This window comes from Meles meles, chromosome 1, assembly GCF_922984935.1.
Source record: "Meles meles chromosome 1, mMelMel3.1 paternal haplotype, whole genome shotgun sequence".
NCBI lineage: Eukaryota > Metazoa > Chordata > Mammalia > Carnivora > Mustelidae > Meles > Meles meles.
Window position 1 is genome coordinate 56197475 of NC_060066.1, and position 12847 is coordinate 56210321.

At 36.8% G+C, this 12847-nt stretch overlaps 1 protein-coding gene across 3 annotated transcripts in view; it reads right to left on the reverse strand.

Annotated features, from left to right (window-relative positions):
* Nucleotides 1-7674: 7674 nt before the first annotated feature.
* Nucleotides 7675-12847, reverse strand: part of PKIA (cAMP-dependent protein kinase inhibitor alpha) — a 96142-nt gene continuing 90969 nt past the window's right edge. For all 3 annotated transcript variants that reach the window (XM_045981716.1, XM_045981707.1, XM_045981696.1), the window contains one exon: nt 7675-11188. In XM_045981716.1, the coding sequence (XP_045837672.1) occupies nt 11109-11188 (80 nt within the window). In that variant the 3' untranslated portion in view covers nt 7675-11108. The remainder of the gene's footprint in view (nt 11189-12847) is intronic.

Sequence of the window (12847 nt, forward strand, 5' to 3'; positions counted from 1 at the left end):
ACCAGACCATTTGAAATGTAGGTAGTCTGATTTGAGATATCAGTATAAAACAGACACTGGGGGGTGCCTGGGTCACTCAGTCATTAAGCATCTGCCTTTGGCTCAGGTCATGATCCCAGAGTCCTGGGATCAAGCCCTGCATTGGGCTCCCTGCTCAGCAGGAAGCCTGCCTCCCCCACTCCCACTGTCCCTGCTTGTGTTCCCTCTCTCACTGTCTCACTGTCTCTGTCTCTGTCAAATAAATAAATAAATCTTTAAAAAAAATTAAACAGACATTGGATTTTGAAGAATTGGTACTAAAAAAAAGAGAATGTGTTGTTAATTTTTATATTGATTGTATATTAATGTCAATATTTTTGATATATTGAGTTATTTACTGCTTTCTTATTTTGACGTGGCTACTAGAAAATGTAAAAATGCGTGTTTGGCGTGTTCTATCGGACAGCTCTGGTGTAGTTGATAAAGCATGGGAAATTGTCATCAGAGAAGTTGAACATAGGTTTCAGTCCTGGCTTAGCAACATAGAAACTGCTATGGCCTTGGACAAGCCACTTAACTTCTCTGTACCTTAGGGTGGTCATTTATAAGGGTAGAAGTATATTCATATTTCGGAGTAATTATGAGGAATAGAGTCAATTTAATCAAGTGTCCAATACATAGTCAGAACCTGATAGTTATTATTTCCCTGAGAAAAGGTCACCTTTCTGTGGTGCAATATAAAAAGACCTCTTTCTGTTGTACTTAAACCACATGTCAGCAGAGAAGAAGGATAGGGTGACTTTAAAAACTGAGAACTGTGTCAGGGCCCAAGTGGAAAGCTTGGATGAAGGACGGCAGCAGCTGCTTTGCCAGGCAGGATCCTGTCTGTGTCTCTTATATGCACCTCTGCTTCTCGCTTTTCCTCTGACGTCTGTTTTTTGCAGCCAGTGGATTCTTTTTTTTTTTTTTTAAGATTTAATTTATTTATTTAACAGAGAGAGAGGGAGATTACAAGCAGGCAGAGCAGCAGCCAGAGAAGGGAGAAAGCAGGCTCCCTGCCAAGCAGAGAGCCCGATACGGGGCTCGATCCCAGCACCCTGAGATCATGACCTGAGCCGAAGGCAGAGGCTTAACCCACTGAGCCACCCAGGTGCCCCGCAGCCAGTGGATTCTTAACCTTGGATACATCCTACTTTCATCTCCAAGCCCTTAACCTATCTTCAAAAACTTAATTCCCACTTTTAGCATTCTTTCGATTCTGTGTTAGACTCCTTGGCATGGATGCCCTCTTTGTCAGGATCTTTGTGTCTGAGACGTGCCCTGATGCCCACACTCTTCCCTCTGTGTGACCTCATGGAGCTGGTTTGTCAGCCACACCCCAGGGTCTCACCTCAGACTTAACATATATACTGTGCTCTAGCAAACTGGGATTATTTTAAAAATATATGACCCTATGCTTTCCTACCTGTGTACCTCAATCTATGTCATTTTTTCAATGTAGAATGTGTAATCTCTTTTTCTTCAATGAAATAAATGTTTCAGGGAATCATTCCATCACATCCTTCTCTATGATCTTTCCTGTTGAGTGACATTTCTCTCCCAGCATATGGGATGTTCCATGTTCATCTGTTATTGCTCATCATATTCAGACATTTATTATAAATATGTATGTACTTGTCTTGCCATTGCTATTAAATGAATATACTTTAATAAGCCTTAGGGTCTCATGTCTTTGCATGGAGCCACATTAAAAAAAAGTCTCACCTAAAAACCAGAAATAATTGAAAAGTATTCTCAATCTTTACATGTATCTCTTAGAAGGTCTAGTTCATAGCCTATAAAAAATGCTCTTTTTAATCCTAATTTTCTTTGACTGGTTCTTCATTGTAACCTCTTGTGAACCCTCCCAAACTTTTAGAACCCCCAGTTCCATAGATTTTCTAATTTCCCCCCTAATTCTTAGCTTTTTATTGTGCAAATTGACTTAAACGTGTTAACTTAATTTTTTTTTTTTTGTCTACTTCAACCATTACTTGGTTTATTTTTGGCAAAGAACAACCCTTATATTAATTCTTCATAAAAAAAATCTTTTCCTCTTAGCACTCTAACCTGTGTCTAGATCTGGTTTTCCAATTCTGTGTGACAAAGTCCTGGGAATCAGCTGAGCAAAAAGTAAATTCTCATTACATGGTGGGACTGAAGGAAAATTCCTTACAATAAAGGGCTGGAGTGGCAATGGGAAAAGGCTGGGAAGATGCCAAAAAAACCCTTATGTTCACTGTCACATATTCCAGTTTCTATTAGTCAAAGATTTTGTGGTATTTTTTTTAAATTTTACTACTTACTATACCTAACACAGTGATTTAAACTTTCTAAATGCTCAACAAATATTTCCTAAATAAAAATAATTATTTACTGGATTTTATTTAGGCCCATCCAGGAAGGCAGGTTCTCTTTAAATTGTCACTCCCTAGCTATAGCTATTTTTACAAAATTTTTTGCTCTTAAAATTCATGACTATATATTGTTTTATGGATTTTAAAGAACATGTGGGATAAAAGAAAACTTAAAAATTCAACAAGCCAGTCATAATAGTAACACCATCCTACTCAAGGGAAATGTGTAAAGTTAATCATGGTAGCCAGAGTGCAAATTTGTGTTCTGTTAGGAGTAACCTACATCATTTCCTTGGCCATTCTTACTTTTTAGTTTCAGAGTCAAAAAGTACACAATGCTTCTTTAGTTCTGCCAGTTTTCCAGTGTTAATTTGATCACTACTATTTTTCTGTGTTTTCGAAAAGATAATATTCAGGAAAAGGACCTTAAGGTTTTATACATCTACATCAGTGTCCTTTCCTTCTTGATTGTATAAAGACATGTCTCTTGGTTCCTTTGTATTATTTTCCTTTTTTCCATGAATTCCTGCCATTTTGAAGTTCATCATATTCTTTCAGAACTCTCATTTCTTTAGCCTATTAGAGTACATTAGCTTTTATTTCTGCAAAGCATATTCTTAGAAATTTCAATTCCCCTTGTTTAAAGACCAAGTCTCCCTAGAGATCTCGCTCTCTGACTAGTATGTTGCTTAGGCTGGGAAACTATGATATAATCTCCTTTTTTCTCTATTCCCAGTTCTAGCAAACTGAAGGGAATTTGTACTACAGAGTGCTAAATACCTTTACCAGGTCACTATTTAGCTGGATGACTTACTCTAATTTGCTCATTTATTTATGCATTATCCTATTGGACATTTCGTCTCTGTATGCCATATCAAATCTGTGTGTTGTATAAATGTGCAGTATACAGTTTGAAAATCAAATTTAAAAATAGGTACATTAATGCGCCACCTGGAAGACTCAGTTGGTTAAGCATCTGACTCTTTTTTTTTTTTTTCCATTTTATTTATTTTTTCAGCGTAACAGTATTCATTCTTTTTGCACAACACCCAGTGCTCCATGCAAAACGTGCCCTCCCCATTACCCACCACCTGTTCCCCCAACCTCCCACCCCTGACCCTTCAAAACCCTCAGGTTGTTTTTCAGAGTCCATAGTCTCTTATGGTTCGCCTCCCCTCCCCAATGTCCATAGCCCGCTCCCCCTCTCCCAATCCCACCTCCCCCCAGCAACCCCCAGTTTGTTTTGTGAGATTAAGAGTCATTTATGGTTTGTCTCCCTCCCAATCCCATCTAGAATAAATGAAACAAGAAGCATCTGACTCTTGATTTTGGCTCAGGTCATGATCTCAGGGTTGTGAGATGGAACCAGCTCAGGCTCCCTGCCAGGTGTGGAAACTGCTTAAGATTCTCTCTCTCCTTCTGCCCTTCCCCATTCCCTCTTTTAAAAATAAATTAAATTAAATTAAAAAATAAATAAAAATAGTTACACTATTTATAAACTAGAAAAAAATTAAGCTTTTATATTCTGTAAGGCAATGTTATACAGGCTTTACTATTTTCAACTCTCAACTTTATCTCTGTATTGCATTTCCCCTAATCAATCTGTGTGTACTTTTGTTTCTTAACTACCTTGTGAGCTTCAGCAGGGCAGACATTCATTTACAAATTTACTGAGTATTAATAGACAATAAGGAGACAGAGATGAACAAAACAGGGCTTTTCCCTGAAAGAGCTCATATTGTAGTTGGAGAGATACACATGTAAACAAGTAGCTGTGATCTAACCAGATGCATTTGCAGATCAGGTGTTAGGGGATCAAGGAGTATAGAATAACTATATCCTAGGGTGGGGCTTGGGAATGAGGATGCAAGTCAAAAAGGCTCTTTTTGGGTAAAGTGGGACACAATCTGAAAGGACCAATAAGAACTTGTTGTCAAGCATGAAGAACATCTTAGGAAAGGAAAACAGTAAACACAATAAGGAGTTATATAAAAATAATATGTGGTACTTATACCAAAAACTTTTTTGTCTGGCTAAATTTAAGGATTTTTTTTTTAAGTTTAGGGGAGTGAAACAATCAGACTTAAGTATTAGAAGGATTCATCTGGCTGTGAGAATGCCAGACAAGGCAGGTCCTGATCAGCAGGTTATTGCATTATATTAGATAAGTGATAATTTAAAGGGTTATAATGCAGACAAAAAGAAATGGGACGTTTCAAGAAGAATTAGAATTGATGAACTGAAAAACAAATTGGAGGAACAGGAGTTAAGAGAACTGTAAGAATTTTAAGATTGCCGACAAATCAGTGCTTCCATTATATGAGATCTGCAGCATATGAAGAAAAGTTTTGGGAATGGGGTCATACACTGGATTTAGTGTTGGAATGTTGAATTTTAAGATGCTTCTGGGAAATCCATATTGAGCTGTCCAGTAAGTTGGGTGATCAGGAATGACCTCTGGGATTCATCACAGCAAAACTGGTGATTGATGTTAGCTTAGAAGAGGTCATGTGAACACTGGGATTAGAGAGGGGTAAAGACAGAATCCCAAGGAACCACAGTACTTAGTGGGGAGGTAGAGAAGGAGGGATTTGTCAAGGAAAGTGAGGAGTTGGCAGAAAAAAGGAACAAAGGATTAAATACATACATACATACACCAGGGGGTGGGGGAACGGGGTAGGAAAGTAAAGGAAGCATCTCAAAAAAGATCCCATGGTGAACAGGATTAAATGCCCTAAGATAGGCTTGTAAAACATACACAAACTATCCATTATATTTGACCACTGGAATTGATATACTCACTTAGTTCTAATTCAGAGAACTAGAGTGGGACTGGGTACAAAGAAGTTGAGTGGTTTTGCTTATACATGGCTGCTTTGAGAGAAACTAGTGATACTGCTGGCAGTCATTCTGGAGTATAATGGAATACAGAACTCTAAAACATCACAAGTGAATCTTGCCCACCTCTGGATGTCCAGGCTCCAGGCTAATGCCTACATATGCACAACCACCCCTATGACGAAATGAGGATTGTAGGACCTGGAGATGTAGCAAATATTATGGGGAGAATGTGGTGGAAGAGAAAAGACACAACCATATATGATAGAAGATGTGAACCTGAAGAACTTTTTTCTTGGGATACGTAGGATTCCATCCTTAATTATACAGCTAAACCCTGCCAAACTATCAATTAGAATTATAGAAGCATTAAATTTTACTTTAGGAGAAGCTTGAGTCCTCTGGAACATCATCATTTTTTAATTTCCACATTGACTGGGGTTTTCGTGACGATTCTAAAAGTCCAGGAACTACTTAAGATGTTATTGGTAATTAAATGCAATTGTAAGTCAAATTGCAAAAGGATAAGAAATAAGAAGGAGAAACATGAAAACAAGAGCAAAGATTACTATTCTGAGAAATACAAGTAGTGAAGTTAAGAGCAGAACTAAGGACTTGAGCACATTTGTAGAAAAGAGTGAAGTCAGTGAAGAAAAAAAGGATAATTAACAGACCTCGTGAAAGGAAATGGTTTAAAAATGTCAGATGTCTTGGGAGACCGGGGTGGCTCAGTTAGTTAAGCGTCTGCCTTTGGTTCAGGTCATGATCCCATGGTCCTGGTTAGAGCCCTGCTTTGGGCACCTGTTTCTACTGCTCCCTCTGACCCTCTCCCCTGCTCTTGTGCTGTCTCTCTCTCTCTCTCTCTCACTCAAATAAATAAAATCTAAAAAAAAAAAAAAAAAAAAAAAAGGTCAGATGAAAACCTACGTTTTAGACAGTAGTGGGGAAACTTCCTCTATCCCCAGGAATAGGACCAAAAAAGAGCTTCACAGCACTCATGTCTAAAATGCAGTTACAAATAATGAATAAGCATTGTTAGAAATTTTTTAGTCATTCTGAAGGCAAGTGAAGTGAAAGCAGATGGTTTGATGGGTTCTGATTGGGCAGAGATGACAGACAAGAAAGTAAGAAAATCAGGAGCACTGAGGAGGTTAACAGTGGATATCAGAGTGGGAGGAGAGCTGCTATGGAAAAATTCCTCTTGATATAATCAGGAAATAGATGTGGTACAAACTAGAAGGTTAACCAGTTATAGTCAGAAGGTTTTATTAATTTTGACTTTATAGTGAGAGATGGCCAGGATCCCAAATCCCCACGTTCTGGCCTAGATAGAGGCAACAAGTATACAAAGAGAAGAAACACCAAAGACAATAAGAACTTGTTTTGCGTGGCTGGCATTTTGTGCCAAATCCCTGTGTAGTATTTTATCCTTGTGACCTAAATAACATGAACCTAAAGATCTACACCCTCTTTTACCCTGTCTGCTTAAGACCTTGTCTGAACTCAGGATGTTATTTGATGCTTGCTTTCTCCTGGGTCCCACCTTGGATTCTGCTTGGTCTTTCCCTCCCTTTATGTGATTGAAAAGAGAGCAACAGCAAAAAAAAAGAAGTTAAACTCTCTGCTTTTTCTACCCCAAGATGTTATTCTTTTTTTTTTTTTTAGATTTTTTTTAATTTATTTATTTGACAGACGGAGATCTCAAGTAGGCAGAGAGGCAGGCAGAGAGAGAGGAGGAAGCAGGCTCCCTGCTGAGCAGAGAGCCCGATGCGGGGCTCGATCCCAGGACCCTGAGATCATGACCTGAGCCGAAGGCAGAGGCTTTAACCCACTGAGCCACCCAGGTGCCCCCCAAGATGTTATTCTTAATAGAGTAAAAGCAGGGGTGGTCTGTGAACACTCCATTTTTGTTACTGACTCATTTTAAACCTTTTTAGTGGCATAAACAGAGCTGGTGCATCTGGAAACTGAATTTTTTCTTAATCAGTGGTTCTCAGGTTGTGAGGGTGAGGGTGGAGCAGGAAAAAGATGCCAAAGTTACATAGGGAGTGTTTTCAAGGTGGAAGAGTGTGTGTGTGTGTGTGTGTATGTGTGTGTACGCACGTGTGAGAGAAACAGGTGGAGGAAGGAGTGCTGTAAAATGTTCAGGGGATTCTGATAAACACTGGTCTTTCTTCTGACTGAAAATCAATGCCCTGCAGACGAGCAAGAATCACAGGAAGATAGTGGTGCTTACAATTTAAGATTTGACTCCGGTAGATGATGAAGTCCAGGAAGTGGGCTACCAGAGTGGAATGGAGGTGAAAATTATTGGAGTAAAGGCCCAGAAAACGTGAGGCCAGAATGTCCTGTATGTCCACCACAGGATGGCTGAGGCTTGAATTTCTCCTTCTCACTCGAAGCACTTTCTCAAGCACCAAATACGTAGTGTATGTTCAATAAATACTCTTAATAGACTGTGCACATTTCAGAAAAAATGTATTACTTTTAATATCAATTATGTGAGCATGCAACATTACTAAATACAAAAGTCATACAAGCTCACAAATGACTTCAGAGACTGCCACTCTTTGATTAAAGAACAATTTGGGGCCTATTAAGACATCATAAATCATAGATGGTTTCCTGTTTTTACCTGATAACTACACATTGTCTTCCTATTATGACAAGCTTTACTCAGAAGCTAAGCTAGCTGGCAGTGACATTTGTTTACCCATTATTGCTTCTCTGAAGAGAAAGAACAATATCATTCATCTTATTAAATGGTACATTTTTACCGTGTCTGAGTAAAACTCAAGTTTAGGGCATTTACAGTGAACAGTTCTTGGGATGTTGCCTAAAAACTGAAGACTGCCTGTTATATATTAGAAAAACATTTCTATGAATTATGAGAACAGTATGTTGGCATAGGATGTTTACAATTGATAAAAGGTAAATTTGACAGTTCATACTTACTACAAATGAGTAAAACTGAAATTTTCATATTTCTAGTTAATTCAACAAAACAAGTAGCATGGAACATAAAAAAAAAATCTGAACCATGCGAAATTTATAGACTACATGCCAGAAAGGTATCCTGAAGTATAACACACACAAAAATATAAAATCTAATTGAAGTTCTTTCATTCCTTTTTTTTTTTTTTTTGGAAATACACTTTCTATGATCACATCTGTGTTTTTACTCATCTAAGTAACCTTGAGAAAGACAATTCCCCCTTTTGATACTCAGTTTCCCTCTATAATATATGGAGGATGAACCAGTTCATCTCTAAATGTTCCCTTACAGAAAAAGATGCTCTATAATTGGCTTTAATTTTATGGCCTGTGCAGTAGAAAGCTCCTTGGAAACCAACAAAGGTTCAAATCTTAATTTCATCACTTATTAGCTTTTTAAACTTGGAAAAGTTATAACTTATTGAGCCTTAATTTCTTTATCTGTGAAATGGGATAACACTACCTCTTTAATTAAATTCTCTGAGGAGAAAAAATTAAATTGGAGAAAATGTGCTGGAATGTGATTAGCTTAATGTTAGTTGGTTAGAGGGCATTCAATACATATTCTCAAACCTAATGCCTTAGTTTTCTACCTTTTCATTTTCTCCTTAAAAATTCAATTCCATGTATATTATTGATTTGCAAGTAAGATATTACAATACAACTTGGAAGACACTGTGAATTTTGCTGAGCAACATTTTAGGATATGGATATTTTGGAAAGTAGATTTTTATCTTCTACCTTGGGACTCTCTCTGGGTTTTAATATAGCAGACAAAGTAGCAGTAAGGTCAAAATAATTCAAAAGCTCCATATGACTTTGCAACTTAGCACTATTATATATTCAAAGACAAGCATGACACCACATGCATTAATAATAGTATATCACATAGGAATATAAAGTCTCCACATACACTCAGCACAGTCCTAAACTTTACAAAATCACATGTAATCAATTTGGAATTCCACAACTTTAAGGATGGAGAGAACTTTACCTAGATTCACAAGAAAGCTATGAAGATAGTAAATGAAGATACTGAAAAAGTGATTTTATGGGTTGGATATTTTAAATGAACTACCAGAGATTGTCTAAAAATGTCTCAGGAACCCTTCTTCCCACTTTTGAGTCTATTAATAGGTGGAATTATTTGAATTTTAACTGGGCATTTTGGACCCCAACTTGTTAGAATGAAGTACTCTAATATTTACTCTTCTATTTTGAGAGACTCACCCTATTAACATTTTTTCTAGTAATACATGATTGAGGACCAAATGATACCCATGCCCTTATCCTACTCATTTGGAAAGTACTGTAAGGAGAGATGAGGGCAGACTGACCTTTCATCCTATAGGCAGCTATGGAGGAGGGCTGAGTTCCTGGTATGTCCATGGAGATTATCTGTGGAAATGCTATTTAACCTACCTCAAATGGGACTGTATCTAAGACCTTGAGGATAATTTAAGTGGGCTCTTTATTGTAAAGGGTCTTCCTGTTATCTGTTATTTGTCCAGTAATCCATGAGCCATGGGCATATTATCGGTTCCTTATTTATTACTACTGATAAATGATTTTATAATACTGACCAATGGGATTACACAGCTCACAGAAACTTTCCATATAAGAACCATGATGTCAAAACACAGCAGAGGCTATCAACAGTATTAATGAGGATTTTGTTAGCTTCTAATGATAATTATTATTGTATCAGAATGCAATTCACACTAATTATTAGTAAAAGTTTACAAACATTAAAAAGTGCATAATAACATTTGTATCTGATAGGGCTGAAAAAAGACATGAAAAACACAATGCAAGGGCTTTACTTTTGTGATTGGTGTCCACATGATTGCAAGATAATTTTTTCCATCTGTTACAGCTCCATGCTGATAAGTTGTCCTCTCAATTTAAATAGTAGCATACAGCATTGAGTAATTCGATTCCATTAGAACAAAAAGTTTCCTGTTCTTAATATTATCTTATCTTTCCCACCATCCTGATTCTCTAAAATCCTCATAATTAAAAATTTTTAAAAATATATTAGTTGGGAAAAGTTCTCCAAATAAAATAAAACAAAATATGCATATTGAATTCTGGTCTGTACAGACATCAAACAGACTGAATTCAAGTAAAATTCACATTAGCGGATATTTTCAAATGTCTCTATAATAAAGCAAAAAAGTCTGGATGAATTGGTTAGATTTAATTCATCAACAGTGGATCAAGGGGAAAGATTAAGTTAAAAAAAAGTATGATCTATCCTGTGTACACCACCACACTGTGGAGAAGGAAAAAGGCAGCCCTTTTAAAAATGAGTGGTATAAAAATTCACAGTAACATACATTATTTTTGTTTCTCATGAGCAATCAAAGAAGGGGGCAGTGCTAAGCGTGTATACTGTACAATACAAAACAGTGTAAATAACACAGCAGGAACACACAGATACGTAATGCTAAAAACAGTGCTTTCTGGATGGTTCTTTTACTGGGTGAATACTTAGACCAGAGATATTTAAACTCTGGGGTTCAACCAACCCTTTGCAATTAGACACAATTAAATCCTCTGACATTTTGAGGGGCCAGATGCTGCAGGAAGAATCATCATCTAGGTCAGTGCTACTCTCTACAAGCATTTTATCATATGGTCAAGTGAAAGGATCCATACAAAAATGACATCCAAACACAAGCCACATGATTTCAACCATTGCTAATGACAGAGGTAGAGAAAAGTCTGTCTGCAGCCATAGCCTCTGCCCCCATTTTTGACATGATAATGAGCAGATTCCTATAATGCAGCACAGCTACTTTTTTCCCCCCTCTTTCACTCTTGGAAACAAATGCATTCCAGCCAGGCCTGGAGATTTGAGACATTGTCAGGTGTTGCTGAAGTTATCAAAGTGGGATGTTAGCTTTCAGATTTTGCTGCTTCCCCCTGGGCTTCCCCACTTTGTTCTGTGGAATTTCGTTGTGCATCTTCTTCTCCTTCTGTAAGAGACAATAAAAAAAGGATAAAGGCAAAATAAAAACTTTTGCCTATATTTACTGACTCTTAATATATCATATTGGAAATTTCAGAAATACTCAAAAAGTCTGAAATTCTCATAGAGACAAGTATATTTTGTTGGTAATCAATTCCTCAATTAGTATTTTAAGGTTGGCTAATTCTGGTTCTATGAACTTGGGACAACATGGCACAAAAACAAAAGAATAATAATTTTTATAATGGTCAGTGATGATTTATGCTAGGAAATCTCAAAGCCAGATCATGACACTTATAGTTTTACAGGTTGCAGAAATCAGAAGTGATTTTAGAGAGAAGTCAAAAGTGGGAAGCAAGTTTACCTTTTCAATCCTTTCTTATTTTAAGAAATATTTAAAAATTGCATTTTACATTATTTATAGTACTTGTTGATAACCCATCTGATTTTTTAGAGTTTTAGCAAAAATATTTTTGGGTGTTCAATATGTTTGTTACCATAATTCAAATGGACAGAGGTGAGTGAGCTGTTCCATTCTTTGAATGGAAATGTCGAAAGGCAATTTCTCCTTTGCTCTTAACAAGTATACACAAAACATTTCACCAGACACCATACTTTAGGGAAATTAAAAGTAGTTCTACATAAATACATATATTTTCTTTTTTTTAAGAGATTTTATTTACTTATTTCACAGAGAGAGATCACAGAGAGAGAGTAGGCAGAGAGGCAGGCAGAGAGAGAGGGAAGCAGGCTCCCCGCTGAGCAGATAGCCTGACCCTGAGATCATGACCTGAGCTGAAGGCAGAGGCTTAACCCATTGAGCCACCCAGGTGCCCCAATACATATATTTTCTGTTTCTAAGGGAGTTCTCTGGGTATGACCAGGCATATATATATGCATATATGTGTGTGTGTGTGTGTGTGTGTGTGTGTGTGTGTATATTTCATAACTACTTTCGTTATTACAGCAATAAACAGCCTCTCAAGATGTGCAGATGGCCTGAATCTGAGATGTGTAGATTTGCATGCAACAAAAACTTGATCAACAGGAAAAGCTCTTGGTAATCAAAAGAATGAAGTCAAATTAGGGCAGATACAAGACAGTAGAATATTTAAGGATGAAACTGATTGCGTAAATACAAGATGAGGACTTTGACTCCCATGAGGTTTGGGGCTTTCTAGGTGTCTCGGAACACTTCTCAGGCCTTAGCATAATGCTGCAATTGCAGAGCCATTGCTAAATAGATGCTTGTTAACAAATCAAGGTAAACTTGGGACAGCAATATTGTGGAATATAAACTAAAAAGAAGTTGAAACATTCTTGAGTTACAGAGGAAGTCCCTCCCACAACTCAGCTATTGATATTTCATTTGTCACTTATATATTTGTCAGTATTGCAATTATTATTTTTAGTTCTTTGTACTTAGAATAATAAAAAAGTCACTACTGTTTATATTTTGCCTGGCTCTGGACTTTAGGATTAGAAGACAAACAAAAATTTCTAGGAGCCTGAAGAATAGCAATTAAAATCTAGAAAAAAGACATTTGGTAACATAAAGATATTTTAATTATTCTAAATTGTTTAATAATACCATTAATATAAAATATAAATTAATTTTATTATATTTATTAATAAAAATAAATTTCTTCCATTGTTATATAATAAT